This window comes from Calliopsis andreniformis, chromosome 6 (assembly GCF_051401765.1).
Source record: "Calliopsis andreniformis isolate RMS-2024a chromosome 6, iyCalAndr_principal, whole genome shotgun sequence".
Classification (NCBI taxonomy): domain Eukaryota; kingdom Metazoa; phylum Arthropoda; class Insecta; order Hymenoptera; family Andrenidae; genus Calliopsis; species Calliopsis andreniformis.
This window is the reverse complement of record NC_135067.1, coordinates 17534145-17557952: the sequence shown is the minus strand read 5'-3', so window position 1 is coordinate 17557952 and position 23808 is coordinate 17534145. Positions and strand designations below refer to the sequence as shown.

The 23808-nt window shown below is 37.6% G+C and overlaps 8 protein-coding genes across 8 annotated transcripts; all 8 read right to left on the bottom strand.

Annotated features, from left to right (window-relative positions):
* Positions 1-268: 268 nt before the first annotated feature.
* On the bottom strand, positions 269-3210 carry LOC143181239 (odorant receptor 4-like). The gene is made up of 6 exons (XM_076381590.1): positions 2839-3210; positions 1854-2287; positions 1078-1177; positions 634-744; positions 409-564; positions 269-319 (listed from the first exon to the last, which is right to left on the bottom strand). Exons 1-6 carry the CDS (start codon positions 3208-3210, stop codon positions 269-271), a joined length of 1224 nt encoding a protein of 407 aa, XP_076237705.1.
* An 861-nt stretch (positions 3211-4071) lies between these two features.
* LOC143181238 (odorant receptor 13a-like) lies at positions 4072-5633 on the bottom strand. Its single transcript, XM_076381589.1, has 5 exons — positions 4831-5633; positions 4625-4724; positions 4424-4534; positions 4198-4353; positions 4072-4125 (listed from the first exon to the last, which is right to left on the bottom strand). Exons 1-5 carry the CDS (start codon positions 5631-5633, stop codon positions 4072-4074), a joined length of 1224 nt encoding a protein of 407 aa, XP_076237704.1.
* Positions 5634-6486: 853 nt separating this feature from the next.
* LOC143180132 (uncharacterized) lies at positions 6487-8659 on the bottom strand. Its single transcript, XM_076379665.1, has 9 exons — positions 8510-8659; positions 8346-8462; positions 7448-8298; positions 7280-7379; positions 7071-7214; positions 6827-7029; positions 6714-6777; positions 6618-6645; positions 6487-6515 (listed from the first exon to the last, which is right to left on the bottom strand). Exons 1-9 carry the CDS (start codon positions 8657-8659, stop codon positions 6487-6489), a joined length of 1686 nt encoding a protein of 561 aa, XP_076235780.1.
* Positions 8660-9073: 414 nt separating this feature from the next.
* On the bottom strand, positions 9074-11636 carry LOC143180131 (uncharacterized). The gene is made up of 10 exons (XM_076379664.1): positions 11554-11636; positions 11462-11478; positions 11290-11383; positions 11065-11217; positions 10977-11010; positions 9800-10560; positions 9642-9741; positions 9438-9548; positions 9163-9361; positions 9074-9123 (listed from the first exon to the last, which is right to left on the bottom strand). The coding sequence occupies exons 1-10, from the start codon at positions 11634-11636 to the stop codon at positions 9074-9076; spliced, it is 1602 nt and encodes a 533-aa protein (XP_076235779.1).
* A 20-nt stretch (positions 11637-11656) lies between these two features.
* On the bottom strand, positions 11657-14432 carry LOC143180130 (uncharacterized). Its single transcript, XM_076379663.1, has 11 exons — positions 14317-14432; positions 14124-14264; positions 13977-14030; positions 13765-13935; positions 12948-13718; positions 12744-12843; positions 12484-12594; positions 12258-12413; positions 11984-12025; positions 11800-11900; positions 11657-11729 (listed from the first exon to the last, which is right to left on the bottom strand). The coding sequence occupies exons 1-11, from the start codon at positions 14430-14432 to the stop codon at positions 11657-11659; spliced, it is 1836 nt and encodes a 611-aa protein (XP_076235778.1).
* On the bottom strand, positions 14111-21337 carry LOC143180129 (uncharacterized). The gene is made up of 26 exons (XM_076379661.1): positions 20538-21337; positions 20373-20472; positions 19998-20108; positions 19774-19929; positions 19652-19688; positions 19538-19592; positions 19375-19465; positions 19136-19288; positions 19066-19076; positions 18885-18978; positions 18828-18833; positions 18655-18773; positions 18411-18589; positions 18076-18367; positions 17713-18024; positions 17546-17645; positions 17494-17514; positions 17366-17452; positions 16913-16951; positions 16714-16823; positions 16495-16670; positions 15573-16416; positions 15381-15480; positions 15209-15319; positions 14934-15093; positions 14111-14855 (listed from the first exon to the last, which is right to left on the bottom strand). The coding sequence occupies exons 1-26, from the start codon at positions 21335-21337 to the stop codon at positions 14740-14742; spliced, it is 4380 nt and encodes a 1459-aa protein (XP_076235776.1). The 3' UTR covers positions 14111-14739.
* On the bottom strand, positions 16975-17459 carry LOC143180019 (uncharacterized). The gene is made up of 3 exons (XM_076379501.1): positions 17342-17459; positions 17121-17276; positions 16975-17052 (listed from the first exon to the last, which is right to left on the bottom strand). The coding sequence occupies exons 1-3, from the start codon at positions 17348-17350 to the stop codon at positions 16999-17001; spliced, it is 219 nt and encodes a 72-aa protein (XP_076235616.1). The 5' UTR covers positions 17351-17459; the 3' UTR covers positions 16975-16998.
* Positions 21338-21971: 634 nt separating the features above from the next.
* On the bottom strand, positions 21972-23707 carry LOC143180128 (uncharacterized). Its single transcript, XM_076379660.1, has 5 exons — positions 22911-23707; positions 22745-22844; positions 22437-22547; positions 22197-22352; positions 21972-22133 (listed from the first exon to the last, which is right to left on the bottom strand). Exons 1-5 carry the CDS (start codon positions 23705-23707, stop codon positions 22083-22085), a joined length of 1215 nt encoding a protein of 404 aa, XP_076235775.1. The 3' UTR covers positions 21972-22082.
* Between the last annotated feature and the right edge of the window lie 101 nt (positions 23708-23808).

Here is a 23808-nt window from a genome sequence, read left to right as displayed (position 1 = left end):
GGAGTCACCAGTATCTAAATCGTCATTTTTGAACTACCCGTGCAGCCAAATTATATTTTCTATTTAAACCATGAAGACACTTGTGAATACTACTGTTGATACTGTTAAGTGATTTTTTAAAAATTTAAAATTTATAGTAAATTTACAATTTTTAATTACTCTGCATAACTCATAGTTCATAGTAAGTGACAAGAAACAGTTGCTGAGTGAAATAGATTTTATTTCTCGTTCTACAAAAAAGTATTAAGATAGTATGATAGTTAACTAATTACACTGCTGTACGAAGGAAGCTTAAATATGCTAATGATGTCTTGATGATCTAAAATGGTAAGTTAATTTTTAAAATTTAAATATTTGAATATGCACCTAGCATTAGACATTTATTGATACGTGGCGGTAAAAACTCACATGTCCAAAAGAAGAGAAGTTTAAAGTTGCTATTTTACCGGCACTAATTTTCGCTGGATTATTTGACATGGCAATTATTAATATGAGGTCTTGTATTGTCTTGGTGGGCAAGTAGTACCAGTCAATCATAAAACACAATAATCCAATATCACTTGTCTGTAGTGCATGATAATTTAGTTCAATTTCAAAATTTGCAATTCACATATTATGTAAGAATAACTGTACCTTTTGCATTAAAAATTCGCCAATATAACACAGTATGAATATATTAAATGTCAGAGATATCAGCAGTAGAATATACGTTGTTATAGATACCGTATTATTTTCTTCCAAACCCTGTCACAAATGTTAATATACAGGGTGTGAAGATAGTAGCAAGCATAGTATTAATCGAATCTATGTGTCTAGATTTTGAAATTGAAAGTAAACTATTTGTTTGATTATTTTCAGACTCTATTTTCGATAAAAGCATATCAACTTAAAAGCGGATCCCATGTTTTTCCAAGCTTGTATTTTCCAACGAAAAAATCAGCTTGAAAACAAAAATGGAAACGTAAATCTCGAGTTCAAGATTAATATTGTGGTAATTTTTTTAACATATTTCTAATTTAAAAAAAAATTGAGTTCAACAAATTGCGATACATTGTTCAGGTACGACAATCAGCCCACCTGTATAACGAAATACTCGAGCAGGCATATCATAAAAGTAGAGCCAATGAATTCAAAGAGGCAGACTTCTTGCAGAATCGTCTCGACCGATGCCGAAAATCTGTAAGTGACCTATTTAGTATAATTCGATCTTCGACAACAGTCTTATACAAAGGTGCTCTATTATAGTTAACCAGGATATCCCTATTTCTCGTTTTCATATTCTGAACGCAGGGATGGTTCTTATTATCTATTTTATCTAATCTCAATATAATTCACTTATTTTTCTCAATCTCCCTCGCAAACAAAATAGTTTATCTTCTCGCTTAAATAGTTTCACCTGTAGGTGCACATTGAACGCCAGGTGATACAGCGCACAATGTCCTCAATTGTGTAAACAGAGTTTTTGTTTTAGTTATCTCACAATTTCGAACTTGGAAAGACGTATCTTTATATCTATTAATTTGTACTTGACATTGTAGAGATTAGTGACGAACGATGATTCGTTACTGCAGCTAGCTTCATACTATATCAGTATAGCTGCAATGTAGCGAAATGTCAAACACAAATTTGATGACAACTTGTCACGCGACTCATACTCGGAAACCTTGAGTATGTAACAGCAATTCGGACTATGAAAGTCTCAAATGTATTCAGTATCATACTATTTTTCATTGTTTGGACTCCTCTGTGCTGTATCACTTTTTCGTTCAGTGAACACTTAGGCTGAATTCGATGTGTATACCTATAACTAGGCAGCTCTGTACTCAGTTTGCAACACGATTGGAACATGATACCTCAAGGTTCTCAAATGGCGTTCAACGATCTCAATCAGTCGCATGGTGAGATCGGAGTTCCATCTGTAATTAACAAGGTCTTCTAATCGTGTTACGACGATGTCGATCTGCCCGCAAATGTGCATCGCGAAGAGCGCTGCCAATCCGCAAGCGCCAACTGTCACCGAGTACATTACGTATCCGCACATACAGTGTACAACGTAAACGATTTCGTAAATGGGAGTCCTTTGCGCGTTGTATAGCACGCTGTACGTTGGATAGACCAATGGCTTGATCGTCCGATTTCGTTCGTCGACGAACGTGCCGATCGCGTATTGTAGGATCGTGTGATAAATTATGCCGCTGGTGTACATGAACACCGCGCAGATTATTGTCAGATTTCGACTCACTTTTCCGTATTTTAGCATAAATTCGCGATCACTGTGCAGCTCCACCTGCCACATCAATTTGAATTTTCTTCATCTGTTCGGATTTATGGGAAGGGGTGTAACATAAATTAGGTGTGACAGTAGGCATACAGGGTGTTCGGTTATAGGAGAGAACAAATTTAAGGGGCGAATAGGACGAAGTAGGACGAAAATCAAGAATAGTAAAATAGCACCTGAGCTTTCGTTTGTTAATTCTAAATATTTAAAAAAAGTAGTGGCAGTTATAGCCAAAGAGGGTACATATCTTGACACAAAGTTATAAATTATATACATTCTTCATATGAATACGTGATTTGCATAGCGTATTAATTAATGTTCAGTCTGATTCATAATTGAATCTACAGAGGATTAAAGAAACTGTTTAACATAGTTCATACCATTTTATTGAGTAGTGAAATATGTAGCAGAATTCAGGTACTCTAAAAAATAAAAATACAAAATATTTTTGTCACATGTCAATTAAGAAAGATATTCTTTAATCCTCCATGATTACAAAATCTATTAATATTTAGAAATCTATCTCTAACGAAAGAAACATTAACAATTAAATCACTGACCTGTCTCCAATCATACTGCACGTGTTCGATGCATTCTTTAATTTTTCGTCTGCGTGCGACGAGAGCTCCGTACTTTATGAATGCAATCAGACAGAAGCTTAACAATCCAAGAAGGTGTAATCTTACTATTATGTCCTTCTGTTCATATATAATATGCAAAGTACATGGTACTATCGCGAACAGTAGCACCGAATTACCAAGTCCGATCGCGACATTGGGAAAAAATCGTTTTGCCCCTTGCGACATTACTGGCCAAATCCCGAGGGAGCTCAGAATCCATTTACTATGCTTCACAATATAAATGATATCCTTCTCATAATTTTCATTTTGCGGCTCGTAGTCGTTCTGATCGTATATAGACCTCACGTACATCATTCGCGTATGAATGGTTTCAATACGGCTGTTGATGAACGACTAGCATCATTGATTGCAAGGTCATTGAGCTTGCGCCCCTGCAATGTTCTCTTGCGTGTGCGTTCATTTCTATTTAATTATAGTTGAAAATCGATTCCCAGACGTTTGAGAAGTAAAGGTATAGAATTATAGAGGTAGTTAATCGTTGGTTCAACAGAGTTGTTTCTCAGCGCACAGTGGAAGGGTAAATCGAAGGGTGGCATCAAGTGTTGGTGCATTGTGCTTAAAAAAAAATCTATTTCCAATTGCCTTAGTTTAAAATTCTTTGAAAGCATTTGTAAGTACTTTATGGAATCGTTCAAAAATATTAAATATTGAATATAAGCACTAGGGCGCACGTGATTAAAAATATTGTTAATATCAAACAGTATTGACAATATTGTTTGTCGTGTGCAGTCTATTTTGATGGAGTGAGAATTGAATATTGATGAAATTTTGATATTTCGTCACTCATTACAGTTCATTTTGTTACTTCATAAATATATGTATGTACACGCCTATTTATTCTACGCAGGCGTAGCCAAGCCTCGGGGTTTGGCCTCGAGTTCATTGGTTACAATGAGGGACATGCGTTATTTCATGCACGCGTATGGAGACAAATATCTTTAGAGGAAAATATGAAACATGAAAATTTACTTCTTGATTGTGAAATGAGTACGAGTGACAACGATGGAATAAAGTAGATTTATTTATAATTATCGTTATTTAGAATAATCAGAGTCTACAAGTTGAGTATAAATATTTGTATGGGTGTCGCGAGTAGATATTTGAGGCCACAATTATAATTAATTTCAAATTTAGTACTCTACCATTTCACTATCAATCAGTAAATGTTCGTAATAAATTGAAGTAAACAACAGAAGACTGCATCACCTGAAAATCATTAAGTCTTAAATGCTCCACTATCCTATCAAAAACCGAATGAATTATTTTATAATTACGTACAGAGCTGAATGTCTTGAAGTTTAATACTACAAATTTTCCAGCTGTCAATTTTGGCGGGTATAGCGATACAGCGCTTAAGAGAATGAGACTCTGAGCTTTCTTAGGTGATAAATTATACCACTCTATCTCATAGGAAGCTGGACCGATCTGGCTGCACTAATAAGAAATGTCAATGTCTAAATACAGTGATCGAAATTATTCTAAAACATAATTAATTTTGGAATACCTGTTCGGTTAGTATTTCACCTATATAGCAAAATATCAGTAAATTAAAAACGAACGAAGTTAGCAAAATGAAGTAGGTAACTATTGCAACCATATCGCTGTTTTGCCATTCCTAAAAATATAATTACACATTACACAAAATTAAAATGAGTATTACCGTAAAAAATGCAAATAATCTTGTGTCATATCACCAATGTTTTACCATCATGCAATAATACTCGAGTAAACATATGATCAATGTTCCTTCCATGATCTCCGTAAGGCAAATTTCGCGCATGGCTTCCTCGACATTCTTAGACAATCTAAAAGTTTCATCATAAATAGCTTTCCAACTACCGACATGTTTTACTAGGCCAAGAAAAGTAGGCAACACTTATCAAACGTCTCAAGGAATCTCAAAATTCTTACCTCAGTATCTTCACGTGGTTCCGAATGACAATACCCAAGGGGTCATGGCTCTTTTCCTTCTTCCTGGTCAAGTCATTCAGTCGTGCTACTTGAATCTGAATCTGTCCGCAGATATGAGTAATAAAAATTGTACATAGACTGTAGGCACCCGTCGTGACGCTGTATTTGATAAAACCGCAGAAACAATGGATAGAGAATATGATCTCGTAAGTTGGACTAATTTGTGTGTCGAAGAAAGCGTCATAGCCAGGATAAATCAATGGCTTCTGGGTAGTGTTCCCTTTGATTCTTGCCTTGGACAAAAACGGCATCATAGTATGATAGGACATGCCACCAGTATAAAGGAATACGGCGCACAAACCGATAAGATTTCTACTGATGGACCCTTGCCTTAGCATGATCGTACGGTGATTCGAGTCCTCCACCGTTTTCCAGTCTTTTTCCACGTGCACGAGACAGCGTTCAAGTGCAGCACTCTTTAAGACTAAATAGAAGTATTTAATCGTAGACGACAGGCAAAAGCCGAACGAACCCATCAGTTTCATCTTCTTATAGATATTCTTCTCTTCGAACAAAATGTAACGTCCGGGGGGAATGATGGAGAACAGAAGAACGAAGGAACACGCTGTTAGTAAAGCGATCGACACGATTTTCTCTAGTCTACTAGTGCGACTGTAAACCAAAGGCCATATGCCGATCGGTTTCAGCACCCACTGGCACATCTCGAAGGTGTAGTGGATGTCATGCTGGTAGTTAGAATTGCTCGGCGTGTCGTCGATTTTATAATGTGATTGATCGTGCATCCTGATGCTTTAGATGCACGCTACCGACTGAATATTATGGAAGTCTCTGCATAGCATATTGTTAGAACGCAAGCGCGTGTCTGTTGGTTTTTCATTACATGTGAAGAATAATGCGAAGGGGAAATATTAGTCGATAAGTAGGGGGTGTTTTTGTAAGTATGTTGCGAAGGTGCAGAGTTTGAAGGGTGCGATGTGTATTATCGGTACTGAAACTTTCCCATAGATGTACCTCTATTTTTTTGGTAGATAATGCGTACTTCCGTCGAGAACTATGGTACATCTTATGCTGTATGTATGAGGATGTTTTATGAAGACAAAAGCGGTTGAGTGTACATAGTGTGCTAGTGAAAATGCTAAACGTGAGCATTGTACTTTGCTTAGAGAATACAAGATATAAGTGAACTGGCAATATAAAACGTAGAAGAAGGATTCTATCTGTAAGAATGAGATGAAATTTTTAAAGTGTAATTTTTTTCAGATCAACTGTTATATTTACGTAATAAGTAATGTTTTTGGAATTGATTATTGCTTTGAGAAATTTTACAGCTCAGATTTATTCTCTGTGCCTAAGGCCTGGCGCGCACAACTGAAAATCGGTGAATGATACCTTCATCGATTTTAAGGAGAATAATGAATTTATATGAGACTACACATACCTACGACTGACAAATGTCCCCTATGTGATGAGTCTTGACTCGAGATGCCTTTGAATCTCTCTGCTTCTTCAGAGATCAAACAAGTGTCAAAGTGATTCGAAGTGGTCTGGTTTCATCACTAGTCGTGAGATATGCTTCGAGGTAAGTCTCATCGAGTAGAGGATATTTTAAATCCGACAAAATTCAATTACTTTAAATCATCGATTGGCGGTTGTGTGCGCCAGACCTAAAAAGTCAGGCAAATCATTAAGCAGTCATTAGAAAAATTTTTGAAATGAAGTAAAAAGGTGTAGAAAGTAGGATAAGAAGGAACATCAAACATGTTTACCAATTGTACATAAATATTCGATTTTCTGCTAGATATATTTCGTGAATATAGTCATTAGACAGAGCGTAAATGATTTGTAGAACACTGGCCCTTTACCATTTCACTACCAATCAGTAAAAGTTTGTAACAAATTGAAATACACAAAAGATGATTGTAGCACCTGAAAATTAATGCTTTAGAGTTGAATAATGTATTGAAATTTGTTTAGCTTAATCGCTTTCGCAGAAAATAACAAAATCAATAAAGAATCACGTACTGAGGAGAACGTTATTAGATTCAATATAAATATTTTTCCAGCGGTAAGTTTAGGAGGATAAAGCGATATTGCGTTGATCATAATAAGACTACGAGCTTTCTCAGGAGACAAATTGTACCAGTCAATATTATACGTGGCTGGACCAATTTCGCTGCACTGATATATATAAACAATATTGACCGATTACAGGAAAAAACGGAATAAGTCGAAAACAATTTCCTAATAAGTACCTGATCAGACAGTATTTGTCCTACATAGCAAAATATAAATATGTTAAAAGTAAAAGAGAAGAGTAACATGAAGTATGTGATTATTGCCGTTGCGTCGCTATTATGCCATTCCTACAAACACAGTAAGTTCAGAAATCTTTTAATTAAAATAAATATTAAGCATAAGAATTCTTTACCATCAAACAATAGTATCCCAGCAAACATATGATCACCGTGGATTCCACTATCTCCGTAAAATAAATCTCCTGTAAACCCAGTTCAACGTTCTTAGAGAATCTAAAATGTGCAATGTGAGTAGCACATACAATAAAAGCATATATAATAAAACACCAATAAGCTGTTACCTTAAGATCTTCATGTGATCACGTATAATAAGAGGCAAAGGATCACGGCTCTTCTGTTTGTTCTCAACCAAGTCATTCAACCTTGCTATTTGAATTTGTATCTGACCGCAGATATGAGTGACACAGGTCGTTGTTATGCTGTATGCGCCGGTGGTAACGCCGTATTTCATGAAACTAGCGCAAACGCAAAGAAAATAGATGATCTCGCAACTTGGAGTAGACACAATATCAAATAGGCTCGAGTAGCTAGGCTCGCTCAATGCCCTCATGGTGATATTTCCCATGACGTACGGTTTGGCGAAAAATGGCATGATACCATCGTAAGACATGCCAGCGATGACGAGGAATACGATGCATAAAGTAATGAGGCGTCTGCTGATACTGACTTGCTGTAACATAATTTCACGGTGACTCGCTTCTTCTATTCTTTCCCAATCTTTCTCTATGTGTAGGAAGCAGCGTTGAAAAATTGTACGCCTCAAGCCTAGGTAAAAGTATTTGATCAGTGATGCTAAACCGAAGCCAGTTGGACCAACCATTTTCATCCTTTTGTACAAGTTCTTCTCCGCGAAGATTATATAGTGGCTAGGAGGAATAATGCCGAATAAAAGAACGAAGGAACCCCATATTAAGATAAAGATCGAGAGAAACTTCTCTAGTCGACTGGTGCTACTGTGAACTAAAGACCATACGCCAATGATTTGGAGTGTCCCTTTGCACAATTGTAGAGCATGGTGGAAATCGTGCTGATAATGTACGTTGTTCACTGTGTTGTCGACTTGCTTGATTGATCGACCATGCATCCTGATGCTTTCGATGCAAACTACTGACTGAACTTTGCAGATGTGATTCTGAGTAGGACAGTGTTAGAACGCAAGCGCATGTTTCATTTCTTTACTACATATGAACATCGATGTAAAGGGGTAAGGGCAGTCAATAATTGCGGGAATTTTTTTATATGTTGAACATGCGGCAAATTATAGTGTTTAAAGGGGGTGATATCGGTATGGAGGGGCTACCATGAATCTACCTTCATTTTCCAGCAAGCAGTACTTATCCCGCTAGAAAGTTTTGTAACGTTCTATCATAATTGTACGTGTTGTATGTAGATATCCAATGGTCACTAGAGTGGTTGACAGTATTGTGCCAGTGTAAATGAGTATACCAGAATACGTGAGTATCGTAGTTTGTTTGGAAAATTAGTGAATACATATTAGTGAATGGGTGATGTAGCAACTCTAGAATGAAAGATTCCACCTAACAAATTTTGGTATCGTATTTACGCTATAGGTATTGTTATTGGAATTTATTTTTATTTTGACAAATTTGACAATTTGTGATTTGTTCGTTGTGCCTAAAACAAAAAAATTAGTAAAAATCTTTTACTTGATTCTGGTTGATGTAAAAGGCGATCCCAAACTAAAGTAAACCATAAATCAGTTACTGCAACAAATATTTAGTTTATATTGAAAGGTACAGTAAAAAATAGGATAAAAAGAACCGTCAATTTGAATACAAATGGGGTGTGAATATTAGATTCTCTATTAAATATACTTCATTAATGTAGTGATTGAACAAACTGCAAATGATTTGTGGGAAACTGGTCCTCTATCATTTCGCTACTAGTCAGCAAATGTTTGTAACAAATTGAAATACACAAAAGATGACTGCAACACCTGAAAATAGTTTAGTTTTAAAGTTTAATTATTGAATACCAAGCTCATAAAAGTTCAAAAAAATTAACGAAGAATCACGTACTGAGCTGAACGTTATTAAGTTTAATTCAATTATTTTCCCAGCAGTAAGTTTAGGAGGATAAAGCGATATAGCGTTGACTAAAATGAGAGCGCGGGCCTTCTCAGGAGGCAAATTGTACCAACCAATATTATAAGAAGCTGGGCCGATTTCTCTGCACTAATATGTATGAATATTAGTAACTTCCGATTACAGTAACAGCAACAAAATTTTCAAATAATTGTATTATGAATACCTGGTCAGACAGTACTTGTCCTACATAGCAAAATATGAACACATTAAAAGTAAAAGACACAAGTAACATAAAATACGTGATTATGGCCGTTGCATCGCTGTTATGCCATTCCTAAGTGACGGTAAAACAACGTTAATTAATTACACAGGAAACGACTAATTAGTTTCTTTATGAAAATAGATATTGAGCATAAGAATTCTTTACCATCAAACAATAAAATCCAAGTAAACAAATGATCAACGTGGATTCCACGATCTCCGTGAAGCAAATCTCGCGCAGGCCCCTTTCAACATACTTAGAAAATCTAAAACATGCAATATGAACAGTTTCCCAATACACATATTTAATCAATAAACTCTTACCTTAAAACCTTCACGTGACTTTGTACAATAACATCTAAGAGATTACTTTTCTGTTTCTTCTCAAGTAAGTCATCCAGTCTTGCCATCTGAATTCGGATTTGGCCACAGATATGAGTGACAAAGATCGCAGCCAAACTATATGCTCCAGTAGTGACGCCGTATTTCATGAAACTACCGCAAAGACAAAGGAAATAGATGACCTCGTAGGTTGGTGTAACTTGAGTATTAAAGAAGCTTGAGAAGCTGGGATCACTCAATGGCCTCATGGTGATATTTCCTATAACGCGCGGCTTGGAAAGTAACGGCATGATAGTGTTGTAAGAGATGCCAGAGCTATAGAGGAAAACGACGCACAAGGTGATGAGACGTCTGCTGACAGTTACTTGCTTTAGCATAATTTCACGGTGGCTCAATTCTTCTACTGTTTTCCAGTCTTTCTCTATGTGCATCAAACATCGGCGAAAAATGACGCGTCTCAGGCCTAGGTAATAATATTTGATCAATGATCCCAAACCGAAGCTGGCTGGACCAACCATTTTCATCCGCTTGTACAAGTTCTTCTCCACGAAGAGTATATAGTGGCTAGGAGGAATAATGCAGAATAAAAGAACAAAGGAACCCCATACTATGGTAAAGATCGACGCAAACTTCTCTAGTCGACTGGTGCGGCTGTGAATTACAGACCATATGCCAATAAATTGGAGGGCCCACTGACACATTTGCAAAGTGTAGCGGATATCGTGCTGGTAATTGATGTTCTTCAGCTTGGCGTCGACTTGCTTGAGTGATCGACCGTGCATCCTGATGCTTTTGTTGCACACCCCTTATTGAATATTGGAGAAAAGTACGTGGATCGTACATTGGTAGAACGCAAGCGCGAACCTCTTACTTTCGATACAGACAAATTGTACTTCAGAAGAAAAAAAATTGGTGGCAACCGAAGGGGATCTTTTTTAGTAGTATACACGTTGCTTTATTTAGTAGGGTTGTAGAACTCACACAAGACATTTTCTGACAGTTATATACTGTATGTAAATTCACAATGGCTTGATTCGTCTACTATATTCCAACCTGAAGTATTAATGTTCGATCAATTTTTCCAAATCGGAGTTGGCTGGATCAAACATTTTCATCTTCTCGTACAAGTTTTCTACGCAGGGTATATCGTGATTAGGAGGAATAATGTAGAATCAGAAGAAGAGTCTATATTACTTCAAAGACTAACACGATTTTCTGTAAGTGGCTGATACGACTGCGAACTATACGCGATATGTTGTGCTGGTAATTGATATTTTTCGGCTTGTTGTCGACTTTCTTGAGTGGTCAATTTTACAACCTTATGTTTTCGTTGCATATTCCTTATTGATTGTGCAAGAATATATGGATTTTGTCTGTTGTTAAAAGTCGAGCGCGGACTTCTTAAGTTTAGAACATGCAACCGGCAATGCACACAGAAAACTTGTCGAACTATCGGAAATTATGGGGGAAACATTTTTGTAGCCCGTCGTGGTTTATTTCCAAACGTCGCGTTGTAGGAGAAGAATCGTAGCAATAATCTCCCAGTGGCCGTGTACTTCGTTTGTACTTTTAATAGAGAATATTTTTGTATTTTTATTTAAAGTTGTGAAATTTGTTTGTGCTATATTTTCAATACAGCTGTACTTTTTCTATTCAGAAAACTAAAATTTATTTTCTAAGATGTCATATTAGTGTAGCAATAAGCATTAGGAACAATTTATTAAAAACAAATTTACGTATATGATAGATTATAGGGGGAGTGGGAGACCAGCGCAGGAATTACCACAAATGTGCTGTTAGTTGCTTTTCTACTATGCATTTCAAAGTTTGTAGACTTTCTCAGTTCACTGACAGATTGTAGACTGATTGTACTTTCGAATTAAAGACAGTTCTTTTTGCAATACAAAATTCTCTGGAACAAAAAATTTTCAAACTTGGAATTAATATTCAGGTATGAATAAATGTAAACATCCATTATTTACGTAATACGGGTCACTTTATTAGAATAGTTAGAGCTTACATGTTGAATTTGCGTACACGCGACTTCGTTGAATATAATCTGCAATTGTGGCAAATAGACGAACTATAAAATATTTCACGTAATCACTTAATGATAATTAGGAATGAAAAATAATGGCCCTTACCCTTTTATTATTAACCAGTAACTGTTCGTAGTAGATTTAAGTAGACAACGGACGTCTGCAGTATCTGAAAACCATTCAATTTTAAATGAATGTATTAATTAGTCATCTTATTAGAGTAAATAAAATAACAATAGAACCTCGATTATTCACAGTTTCTGTTATTGAGATTTACAGAATTATTTGACAATAATCTGTGAATAATAATACAATCATTTATCAACAGAGTGCTTCCGGTTCGAATCTCGGGATATTTTGGATAATCGAGAACCTACCGCAATTAAAATAGGATCACTTACTGAGCTGAATGTAATAAAATTTAATTCGAGTATCTTTCCAGCTGTCAACTTGGGAGGATACAGCGAAATGGCGTTCAGTAGAATGACACTACAAGCTTTCTTAGGCGGCATATTGTACCAGTCGATATTATAAGAAACTGGACCGATTTGGCTACACTGAGAGAATGTCCACGTATATTATAATGGGTTTTGAAACGATATAAAGATATGATTTCAACATATCTACCTCATCTGTCAGGATTTGGCTTATGTAGCAAAATATGAATACATTAAAGCTGAAGGAGATCAAGAACATAACGTACGTCATTATCGCAACACCGTCACTATTTTGCCATTCCTATAAACGTGATAAGATCTGACAACTATTCTAAGCAATTACAAATAAATTGAAATGTATACTAATATTTTTTCACCCCCACCAGGGGCAACTGTTTTCGGAGAGACGGAGAGCAAAATACATATATAATAATAAAATTATATGCTCACCGTGAGGCAGTAATACTCGAGCAAACATATGATCATCGTGGACTCCACGACCTCCGTGAAGCAAATCTCGCGCAAGGCTTCCTCGATATTCTTAGACAATCTAAAACGTTCGACGCAAGCAGCCATCCAACCATTCATACACGACAAAACTGCAACAAGTAGGTACCAAGTGTACCCTATTTCGAAGCACCTCAAAAGTCTTACCTCAATATCTTAACGTGGTCTCGAACTACGATAGACAGAGGATCATGATTTCCCTGCTTCCTCTTAACAAAATCGTCCAGTCGTGCTATCTGAATGCGAATCTGGCCACAGATGTGAGTAACAAAAATAGCGGCCAGACTGTACGCACCCGTCGTAATGCTGTATCTAATAAAGCCAGCAAATATATGAAGGGAGAAAATGATCTCGTAGGTTGGGCTGGACTGGGTGTCGAAGAAGGCGTCGTATCCAGGGTAGCTCAATGGTTTCACGGTGATGTTCCCCTTGAATCTCGCTTTCGACAAGAATGGCATGATGGTATTATAAGACAAGCCTGCGGTGTACAGAAACGCTGCGCATAAACCGATCAGGTGTCTGCTGACGGCCGCTTGCCGCAGCATAATACCACGATGATTCGACTCCTCCACCGTTTTCCAGTCTCTTTCCATGTGCATGAAGCAGCGTCCAAAGACAGAACCCTTCAGACCCAGGTAACAGTATTTGATCGCTGATGCTAGGCAAAAGCCCATTGGGCCCATCAGCTTCACTCTTTTATAGACACTCTTCTCCTCGACGAACATGTATCGAATAGGAGGAATAAGGGCGAAGAGTAGGACAAAGGTGCACCATCCTAACAGGAGGACTGAGATGATTTTCTCGAGTTGACTGGTGCGAGTGTGAACCAGAGGCCATATGCCGATCGGTTTCAAGACCCACTGGCACATTTGCAGCGTATAACGGATGTCGTGCTCGTAATTAGAGTTCTTTGGCATACTGTTGATTCGGTAGCGCAACGTACTCATCGTGACGGTTTCGGTACCCGCTGACGACTGAACGTCGCGGCAGAAAAGGTTTGGGTTGGATATTGACAGAACGCAAGCGCGTACATGTGTTGTATGTATATGTATAGCAAAATAATTGTCGAGAGTCACGAGGTAGTTTTTGCAGGGTGTGTAAAGGATGAATTAAAAAGAAAGTTGGGGTAGAACAACTGTAAAATTGGTAGAAGCCATTTGTCGTTTGTCCAACAACTATATACCTCTGGGGTGGTTTGCAGTTTCATCGTGATATGATTTTCGAGAGGGACTGAAAGGTAGAAGGTATTTTACTATATATTATACGTAAAATTTGATTGTTCGATGTGTAAAATAAATACGTAAAATTGATCAGGTTGAATACGTGATGTACTGTATTTTCTTGAAATAGTGTGTTTCTTCACAAGTATTAAATTTAATATGTGGTGATTTATAAGTTTTCTGATTTAGAGGAATACATAAGCTTGAACAATATAGGGTAATTAAAAAATCGTGTAATTGTAGACTACGAAAATTACACGACTTCTGAATCCCTTTTATATAGGGTGTCTAACTACATGAGGGGGGTATTTTGAGGGATGATTCTAGGCAACAAAATAAAACGAAGATAAATAATAACTAAATTTTTAAATAATATTCTTGATATTTCTTTTATTTTTGTATCTAGAATCATTTTTTAAGTTTTCCCCCATCTGTAGATGAACACCCTACAATGTTCAGACAGCTGTGGGAATATAGACCCCTGAGGACAGGAGTTTCCACTTCCTTTTTTTGTAGTGGGTTATAGTTTCTTGTTTTAAGCACAGTTGCAACAGACAGTTTACAACTTATGTTTTGGTGTAGAATTCACGGACAAACTAACTAAAACTTGACAGAAGCGATAGGGTTGAAGTAAAGCGGTACTGTATCGAACTGAATCAGTTTTACGTTGACTGTTTCTTAAACTGATCCTGCGGTCATCAATCTTCTAATGTAGTTATTTAAACATTGAATTTTCTTAACAACAGCCAAATAGTGGTTAAATTACAAATCGTTTTAATTATATATCGGTAACCGTTCGTAACATGTTCAAATAAACTACCGACGATTTCAATATCTGAAAATTATAGAATCATAAACATTCAAAAATTTCTTCAGTCATAAATTTAGCATGAACAAATTAGATAAAAATAACGTACAACGCCAAACGTGTTTATCGACAGATCGACTATCCTGCCAGCTGTAAGTTTAAGTGGATACATCGATATAGCCAGCATCAGAACAATAGGACGAGCTTTCCTTCCAGGCACATTGTACCACTGCGTATTATACGAAGCTGACCAGATCTGATTACCCTGCCAGAAGACTCGTGTCTATTATTCCAACGTCTGAAAACGGGGAGGCGAAGAGTGGCCGTGTACGAGATGAACAGGTATGAATGCGTGAATTCTCGAATCTAATCGTAAATACCTGCCCAAGAAGAAGCTCTCCCACATAGCAAAATATTAGTATATTGAATGTGAAAGAAGTCAACAGGACAACGTACGTTAATATCGCAACGAAATCGTTGGTTTCCCATTCCTGAAAAATATTAGTGTATATAATAATGCTGTAGTGTAGAATAATGAATTTTTGGGTTTACCATGACACAGTAGTATTCAAGCAAGCACATTTCCAGTGTGGATACCACTACTTCCATTAACAACAGCTCCCTCAATGTTTTCTCGACATTTCTGGTAAACCTGAAATTTGAATTATTCTCACGACTGCATAGTTTATAATATTCTAAGTAGATAGAATGATAACAGTACTATACAATTCACAACTACCTGACCTCAATATCTCCACATGCTTTCGCACAATTGTCGCCACAAAATGTTCCCACACACTCTCGTTCACGACTTCCTTCTCGCTTTTTAGGTTCTCCATCTGTGCCTTCTGTATCTCTATCTGCCCACAGGCATGGGTGGTGAAAATCGCTGTCAAACTATACGCTGCCATCGTGATATTACCCAGTACCACGACATAGACACAGTGCATGACGTAGACCGACTCGTAGATAGGGCTCCTCTGCACGTCAAAGAAGATTTCGTAACCAGGGTAAGTTAGTGGTCTGATGGTGAAGTTCTCGACGACTTTGTTGCCCGATAACAGGGGCATAATAGTGTGGTAGCACAGACAGCCAGTGTAGAGGAACACCGCGCAGATGAAGCTCAAGTTTCGACTCATGGTCGCGTGTTTGATCATGATGGCTCGATGATATTCGTCCTTCAGGTTCCTCCAATCACGTTCCACGTACTCGATACACCGCCGAAAGGCGGAACTCTTGAGGCCCAGGTAACAATATTTGAAAAACACGGAAACGCAGAAGAGCAGAGGACCTATGAACTTAATCTTCGCAGTCAGATCTTTTTCACAGAATAAGATATAGAAGCCGAACGGTATTGTGACGAAATGCATGACGAAATTGCATAGAATTATCATCATGGCAGCCCTAATCCGTTCTCCTCTGCTTGCGCGATTGTAAATAAAAGGGTAAATACCGATTAGTTTCAACATGAACTCACATATCTGGAAATTGTACCGTATGTCGGTTTCATAGTACTCGTTTCCCAAGGGATGGTTGTGACTAGACAATTGACGCATCTTTACGCTTCTAGTGCGCGTCGTCGACTGAACTGTTCATAAAACAATAATATTCGTGGAGTTCGATTGGACGCAAGCGCAACAGTTGTCTGGAGTGAATGCAATTCTACTTCGTGATCGATAATAATGTAGCAACCGTGATTTGTGAGTAATCAGAAGGGGAAGATTAGTTGCTTTACCAGGTGCCCTTGCAGTACATCGTTGATCAAAGGTAAGGTTTGATAAAAGTTTATGTATAAATATAAAAGTGGTTATAAAAAATTGTATTGAAATAAGGAGTATTGTACTTAAAAGATTATCTTCAAACTAAGAGGAGCTTGGTCTTGTACGTATGATCGTAATATAAATTAGGAAACCAGTCTGAATTTTTGACTGACGGATAATTAATTATATATAAACAATTGCTGGAAGTAAGCGCTAGCAACAATTTCTTTTTTATCTAATAATATAGAAAAAGAAAGAATTTTATTGTCGTCGGTTGTTTCCAGCAATTGTATCCTAGTTTATTTCGGCCTTAAGAGAAGGTACCATGAAAGATGAAATCTTTATGATTTTTGTGATCGATCGCTAATCGATCGAACTATATTTATCTAGATTAATAGAATAGTTATTGTTCATGTTGTGAGCTGACGAAGTATACTCAAATATGCCATCGATGATTTTAACACCTAGAATTTAAACCAGTTTCATTGGGAACCTTTCAATTATGAAGTTAAGGCGAATTTATAGTACTCACGCTACAAAAATTGCTCAGGGATAAGGCAACGAACTTTCCTGCCGTTAATCTTATGGAAGAATTTGATATGCAACATATCGGTATTAAATCAAGGGCTTCTTTCGGTGGCAAACGGTACCAATTGATCATATAAGTAGCTATTCCGATATTCGCACACTATGAAATTGAAAACAAAGGCACTATAAAACAATCATTAACACAATTATAAATTATTTAAGTACCTCTTCCATTAGAATTTCTCCAACAAAGCACAATGTGAAAATGTTGTACAAATAGGAAATCAGCAACGCAAAATAAGTCAGCGTTCCTATAGTTTCATTCCGCTCCCATTCCTAGAAAACTGACACAGAAACGTGTAAATCGTTGTTTAAACATCCAAACGCGTGAATAAGATCTTCAGCTTAAAAAATTATCGCATTTCCTACCGTAAGCAAATAATATCCCAAAAAGCATATATTGAGCGTGCAACCAATAATATCGACAAAGCATATCTCATTCAGAAGGTCCTCCACTTTTGATATGAAGCTGAAAACACCCCAAACACTCCCTCATTATGCTACCTAGTTCCCATAAAAGTCCCAAGATCCTTTACCCGAGTATCCGCAAGTGATGGTCGATAATATCGCCCAGTTGCTCTTTAGTAGATTTCAGATTGTCCTTCTCGATCACTCCAGTCACCAAATTCTCCAGCTTCCTGATGATAATCCTGAACTGCCCACGCGTGTGAGTGACAAAGACCGCGGCTAGGCTACAAGCACCGATGGTGAGGGAGTACAACACGTACCCAGACACAATTTGCATGAACTGCACGATTTCAAACGAGGGACTGGTTCTGACGTCCAATATCCCTCGGTACATCTGGAAAGCATGGATCCTCACGGTCTCGTTCCCAATGATTTCCGTTCTATTCGAGTATAATGGCATCAAAATGGTGTAAAAGAATCCACCAGTGTACGTGAATCCCGCGCAAAAGATAGTTAGTGACTTGCCAAAATTGGCATTCTCGATCATAATCCTCCTGTTCTCTTCGTATTGCTCTGCGTTTACCCGAGTCCAATCTGAACGAATGTTCTCGATACACTTGGCTATCTGGTCGCCTCTGGACACCAGAATGTAGTATTTAGTCGTGGCCATTATGATAAAGCTCAGCGGACCTATCATTTTTATCTTCGTGTCTAGGTCGCCCTTTTTGAGGATGGCGCATAGTCCGCAAGGGATGAGGAGGAATCCTATTAGGAAGCTGCTGACTATTGTGAGTACCACATACTTGATTTTATCTATGGTTGTAACGCACAATGACAGTGGCCAAATGCCAATAGGCTTCATTAGCCAAAAATATATGCGGAAGCTGTAGTACATCCAGTCCTCGTCTTGCATTTCTGTCGAGGACATCAGGTTGTTTATGGGATAAAATCAAGAGCAATGGGGTTTGTAGACCTATTGAATGTGCACGCACGACTGACACGCATCTATGAAACGGTGGTGCATTGATTAGTGGGGGTTCAGTTTCACGCATGCGTTATCAGCTTTGTACGTTTTCTGTAATATCATTAGGGGGATATGCTCGTGCAATTGAAGTCTCTGAATGATTAGTGCATTCAATGCACAACGAGGCAGCGTCGGTGTGCTGCACGAGCGCAGTATGTGGTGGAGCTAGCGGTGGGGGTCTTGGGAAACCTCACTTTCACGAGGGGAAATTAAATGCACGTATCTCTGAGGTAATTATAGGTTCTTTTTTTAAATAGTCTGTGCTTGGTAGCTTGCGGGGATTATTTCTGCAGTGGATAATATGGCTAAAGTAGTCATATGATGAGTTCTATCAAGATGATCACTTTGTCTGAGTGATAACGGTTTCATTCTTTTATCGGAAAATTTGTTTTAAAGTCAATTATTTGATATAAATTGGTTAAAAAAAAAGACTTATTTTGAACTATGAATTACTTACTGGTAGAATCTCTAGCGAATATAATGTGACAGTCAGTGCGGTAAAATTTTTTGTATGAACTGTAATGTACATTTTGTATTGGTTCTACAGGTAATAATAAAGGTTGATAACTGTAACATATAGGGTGTATCAATTGTGATAAAAGTACAATTTTAGGCATTCTAAGCTTGAATACGACGAAGCAGCAGAAGTACTTTTCATTTATCGTAGGCACAGTCGATGTCTGGCTATGTGCTTCTCATACTACTGCGCACTTCCCCAGTGCTTAAAACTTCGTATATTGAAGGTACTTAAATCCGTTCAAAATACAAATTCAGTTTTGTCGAAACAAAACACAATGAAAAAGAATTGTATCCTACATTTTCGATTTACTTTTTGTAATTTTCTTTTTTTTGTAAAACTGAGTTAGCATAGAATTATAAAATGAAAGGTATAGTTGAGTCGTATTTGGCGTACTCCTTGAACACGTTACCGTATTGGCAACATTGTCACCATACATTCAAAGATTTCCAATTCTACAGATTTATCTACAAATTTACATATGCTATAAATTTTAGATGCATACGCTTGTGTCACGTTGTTTGACGCAATAGGTTTAAATAGGCGAAAGAAGTTTTCATCACCTGCAATGATGTGTCATGTTATCAATATGAGAAGAACCATTGAATACTTGCAGCAAATTTAATGCAAATAGTGGGTATTACTTACATCACCGAAAGTGTACACGGACATGTGAATCAGTTTTCCAGCGGTGATTTTAGTCACCATGTTTGATCTAGCGATGATCAGTAGCAGATCAAGGATGCTTTTGTGAGGTAAGTAATACCAGTCTGTCATGTAAACCACTTCACCGATTTTTTTGCACTGTTAAGAATTCGCTCGGTGAATCTGGATCACAGTTATAAATCGTTTTCGTCTACTGTCGCCGTTACCTGTTCTGTTAGCACTTCACCGATATAACACACTATAAAAATGTTGAAAGTCATAGATATAAGTATCATGAAATATGTAGTCAGATTTTGATAATCATGATCGGACCATTCCTAAAAGAACACATGTACAAAATTTACAAAATTTTCATTGCACAATTCAGTTTACAAAAATTGTAGAATTCATTTACCAATCATTTAAGTGGAAGATAATTGTGAAAAAGTAATGCAAAAATACTATAGACAACTTTAACAAAACTTGATTTGCACTATCCTAAGTATTTCTGCATGTACTTAAAATCTCTACATTGGTTGCATATTTTTAAATCAGTATTATACGTACTATATATACAAAAAATTTAAATATTTTTAACGTACTGTTAGTATATAATAGCCAAGCATGCAAATACCTAGCGTGCATTTAAACAATTCCGAGAAACATATTCGATTCATCACGTCCTCGATTTGCGCTATAAAACTGTAATTAACAAACAAAACTGACTACATACCAATCGAAAAATCCACAGAATAAAAATAATTTACCTCAAGACACGCAAATGGTGCTCCACAACCACTCCAATCTTATTTAAACAAGGCTCTCGACTTTGTGCTCTAGACTCGTTCACGAATTCTGTGATCCAAATCATCAGGACGTTCAATTGACCGCGAGCATGTGCAGCAAAGACAGCTGCTAAACTAAATGCAGCCACTGCGCTGGAGTTCACAATGAAACCCGACAAAAACTGCGAAGCGAGTATGATTTCGTTGGTAGGACTGCTATCAATGTCTAGCAGCTTTTTATAGAACGCACAGGGCAACATGTGAACAGTTCTAGTCTCGTTTCCATCTTGAACCACCTTCTTGGCAAGCGCAGTTACCAGACAGTAAGATAGAACACCGCCCTGCATGAATGCAGCGCAGAAGGCTGCCACATATCGGCCCATCTTCGTATTCTTCAGCATCACCCGACGATCTTTCACTCTGGTTATGATCTGCCAGTCAGTCTTCAAGTGTTCCATGCAACAACGTATCTCGTTGCTACGGAGTAGCAAAGTGGTGTAGTTAATACCACCGACAAACCAGTGGCTCAGGGGACCGAGCACCCTGAGCTTTTTGCGAATGCTCTCGTCTTCTAACATGATGTGTAACATGCATGGGATGACTGTGAACGATATTGAACAGTAACAAAGGATAATTAAGATGACAGATATTATTTTTTCGATTCTTGACGTGGAGGACGAGGGCCAAGCGCCTATGGGTTTCAGGTACCATCGGTTCAGCTGCAGGCTGTAGTCGCTCAAGTTGCCAAGCTCGGTTTCAGTGATCGCGGACTCGTTTGTCATCGTGGATGTTCATCGAAGACGACCAAAGTACTGAATTGACTGGTTTTGCAGGGAATGAGTAGGAGCACCTGGTAGCTCAACGCCTGCGCAGGTTTTTCTGAACGACGGTTCGTTAATCGATTTCGTCTGGACAGTGCAACTTGTTGCAGTGGAGAACGCAGCTTTGTCAGGCGTACCCTTGTGCACTTATGAACTTGTACTTTTCCTGTGAGTATTGAGGAGTAACGTGGTTGCATAATGCTGTACGAGCGATGATGAAAAAACATGAACAGTGAAGTCTACCATCGCAGAATATTTAAAAAATGCTTCAGGTGGATATAGAAGATATATGTTTTCTGTAAGTATGCCTGTTATGTAGTATTTTGGACGCATGAAAAATGATGACATTAGTAGTAATAAATGAAACAATATTTATTGGCTAATATTAAAGATCAGTCAAATGAATAATAGTAATACTCAATAATATGAGTGTAGAAAATATAAATTCAAAATTGTTGAAAAGTCTTATTCAATTTATTCAATTCTATAATCCCTGTATATTGTTTATTTGAACCTGTGATCATCAAATATTGGTTATTTAAGGTAATTAAGAAATTTCATGAAGCAAAAATTGGATCGTGAACAACAGATTCAAATTTGTATTTAATAAGCAAGATTTGTTATTTTACAAACAATATTCAAATTCTGTGTATCTATAAATGTATACATAGAGTATGCTACTGTCGTCTTCATATGCGCTCTCGTGTCACGTCGTTTGGCGTAATAGATTTAAATAGGCAAAAGCAGTTTTCATTACCTAGAATCATGACATCCGCTCATTGACTTAAAATATATTTGCGCGGAGAATATCTTTACTTACATCGCCGAACGTGAAAACTGACATTTGAATCAATTTTCCCGCGGTGATTTTGATTACCACGCTAGACCTGTTAATGATCAGTATCAGATCAAGGATTGTCTTTTCTGGCAAATAATACCAATTCGACATATAAACCACTTCGCCCACTTTCTTGCACTGTCAAGAATTCGCTCCATAAGCGTAGATTATAATTTTAATCAGTAAGGTTTACGTTATCCTGTGTGAACGTTTCTCTGTTACCTGTTCCGATAGCAGTTCACCAATATAACAAGCTGTGAAAATGTTGAAAGACATGGATATGAGAATAATGAAATATATAGCCAAATTTTTAACGTCATGATCAGACCATTCCTAGAAGAATAAGTACTTTCAATTTTTCAATTATTTCAATGGCCCTGGAAAGTCATCAAGAGAAGAAGAATATATGAAAATTGGATAGTTAAAAACTTTGGAAACTCTTTTTTTCCAAATTTTTCCGTCCACGTAATTCTTTACGAATATAAAGGAAGCTTTATCATTATATTAAGAAAAAGAATTATTTAACATACCGTGAGAATATAATAACCAAGCATGCATATATCCAGGGTACATTGGAACAATTCCATGAAGCATATCTGATTCATTACATATTCGATACGTGATATAAAACTGCAACCGATATGCAGAAATTTAATTTCCTTCTATTACACTATCTTCCGGTACCCATAATCTTACCTCAAAACTCGCAGATGATGTTCCACAATCGTTCCTATATCGTTCAGATAGACGTTCTTCTTCCATTCCACAGGATCATTCACAAATTCAGTGATCCAAGTCATCAAAACGCCCAGCTGACCGCAAGCGTGTGCCGTGAAGACAGCTGCTAAGCTGAAAGCACCTACAGTGCTGGAGTTAACAATGAAGCCCGACAGAAATTGGGAAGCTAAAACTATTTCATTTGTAGGACTGGTGTCAACGTTAAGAAGCTTCTTGTAGACAGAACAAGGCAACATGTGCACGATTCTGGTTTCGTTTCCATCTTCAACAATGCGCTTCGTGACCGCTGTTACCACGCAATAAGAAAGAACGCCTCCTTGCATGAAAGTGGCGCAGAAGACAGCCACATAGCGGCCAAACTTCGCGTTCTTCAGCATCAGCTCTTGATCCTTCGGTCTAGATATGATTTCCCAATCCTTTTTCATGTGCTCCACGCAGTTTTGTATATTTTCCCCATGTAACAGTAAAATTGTATAATTGACACCTCCCACGAGCCAATGTCCTAGAGGACCTAACAGTTTCAATTTCAGACGGATTTCCTCGTCCGCCAGAATGATGTTCAGCACGCTGGGGACCACTGTGAATGCCATAAAAAAATAGCAGAGTATGATCAAAACGATCGAGATTGTTCGCTCCAGCTTGGAAGTGGAGGAGGTCCTCGGCCAGGCGCCTATTGGTTTGAGGAACCATCTGTTCAATTGGAGGCTGTAGTCGCTCGGATTGTCAAGCTCGCTGTCAACGAATCCCTTGGACATCGTGATCACTCGTCCAGGTCGGAGGAGTTACTAAATCGAGTAGAGAAAGGAAGGAAGGAAGGGACGGTGCATCAAGTAGATAAACGCTTGCGCAGATTATA

What these genes read in the sequence shown, in the direction of transcription:
- LOC143180019 (XM_076379501.1), bottom strand. An exon ending in CCCTGAGCAATTTTTGTAGC is followed by an intron (nt 17,053 to 17,120) that starts GTGAGTACTATA and finishes TTTAAATTCTAG; the next exon opens with GTGTTAAAATCATCGATGGC.
- LOC143180130 (XM_076379663.1), bottom strand. Translation starts at nt 14,432, where the DNA reads ATGATTCTAGATACAAAAATAAAAGAAATATCAAGAATATTATTTAAA. An exon ending in TCGAGTATTACTGCCTCACG is followed by an intron (nt 12,595 to 12,743) that starts GTGAGCATATAA and finishes TCACGTTTATAG; the next exon opens with GAATGGCAAAATAGTGACGG. An exon ending in GCCAAATCCTGACAGATGAG is followed by an intron (nt 12,414 to 12,483) that starts GTAGATATGTTG and finishes ACATTCTCTCAG; the next exon opens with TGTAGCCAAATCGGTCCAGT.
- LOC143181239 (XM_076381590.1), bottom strand. Translation starts at nt 3,210, where the DNA reads ATGTACGTGAGGTCTATATACGATCAGAACGACTACGAGCCGCAAAAT. An exon ending in TGCAGTATGATTGGAGACAG is followed by an intron (nt 2,288 to 2,838) that starts GTCAGTGATTTA and finishes TTGATGTGGCAG; the next exon opens with GTGGAGCTGCACAGTGATCG. An exon ending in GCGAATTTTTAATGCAAAAG is followed by an intron (nt 565 to 633) that starts GTACAGTTATTC and finishes CATGCACTACAG; the next exon opens with ACAAGTGATATTGGATTATT.
- LOC143180128 (XM_076379660.1), bottom strand. Translation starts at nt 23,707, where the DNA reads ATGTCCAAGGGATTCGTTGACAGCGAGCTTGACAATCCGAGCGACTAC. An exon ending in CATCATCTGCGAGTTTTGAG is followed by an intron (nt 22,845 to 22,910) that starts GTAAGATTATGG and finishes TATCGGTTGCAG; the next exon opens with TTTTATATCACGTATCGAAT. An exon ending in CAGTTTTCACGTTCGGCGAT is followed by an intron (nt 22,134 to 22,196) that starts GTAAGTAAAGAT and finishes TCATGATTCTAG; the next exon opens with GTAATGAAAACTGCTTTTGC.
- LOC143180129 (XM_076379661.1), bottom strand. Translation starts at nt 21,337, where the DNA reads ATGACAAACGAGTCCGCGATCACTGAAACCGAGCTTGGCAACTTGAGC. An exon ending in CATCACTTGCGGATACTCGG is followed by an intron (nt 17,646 to 17,712) that starts GTAAAGGATCTT and finishes GGGTGTTTTCAG; the next exon opens with CTTCATATCAAAAGTGGAGG. An exon ending in GAGAGCTTCTTCTTGGGCAG is followed by an intron (nt 15,094 to 15,208) that starts GTATTTACGATT and finishes GTCTTCTGGCAG; the next exon opens with GGTAATCAGATCTGGTCAGC.
- LOC143181238 (XM_076381589.1), bottom strand. Translation starts at nt 5,633, where the DNA reads ATGCACGATCAATCACATTATAAAATCGACGACACGCCGAGCAATTCT. An exon ending in AACCACGTGAAGATACTGAG is followed by an intron (nt 4,725 to 4,830) that starts GTAAGAATTTTG and finishes TGAAACTTTTAG; the next exon opens with ATTGTCTAAGAATGTCGAGG. An exon ending in ACTTCAAGACATTCAGCTCT is followed by an intron (nt 4,126 to 4,197) that starts GTACGTAATTAT and finishes AATGATTTTCAG; the next exon opens with GTGATGCAGTCTTCTGTTGT.
- LOC143180132 (XM_076379665.1), bottom strand. Translation starts at nt 8,659, where the DNA reads ATGTATTCACTAATTTTCCAAACAAACTACGATACTCACGTATTCTGG. An exon ending in GATCACATGAAGATCTTAAG is followed by an intron (nt 7,380 to 7,447) that starts GTAACAGCTTAT and finishes TGCACATTTTAG; the next exon opens with ATTCTCTAAGAACGTTGAAC. An exon ending in TGGGATACTATTGTTTGATG is followed by an intron (nt 7,215 to 7,279) that starts GTAAAGAATTCT and finishes CTGTGTTTGTAG; the next exon opens with GAATGGCATAATAGCGACGC.
- LOC143180131 (XM_076379664.1), bottom strand. Translation starts at nt 11,636, where the DNA reads ATGCATAGTAGAAAAGCAACTAACAGCACATTTGTGGTAATTCCTGCG. An exon ending in CCACGACGGGCTACAAAAAT is followed by an intron (nt 11,218 to 11,289) that starts GTTTCCCCCATA and finishes TCTAAACTTAAG; the next exon opens with AAGTCCGCGCTCGACTTTTA. An exon ending in AGTCACGTGAAGGTTTTAAG is followed by an intron (nt 9,742 to 9,799) that starts GTAAGAGTTTAT and finishes TGCATGTTTTAG; the next exon opens with ATTTTCTAAGTATGTTGAAA.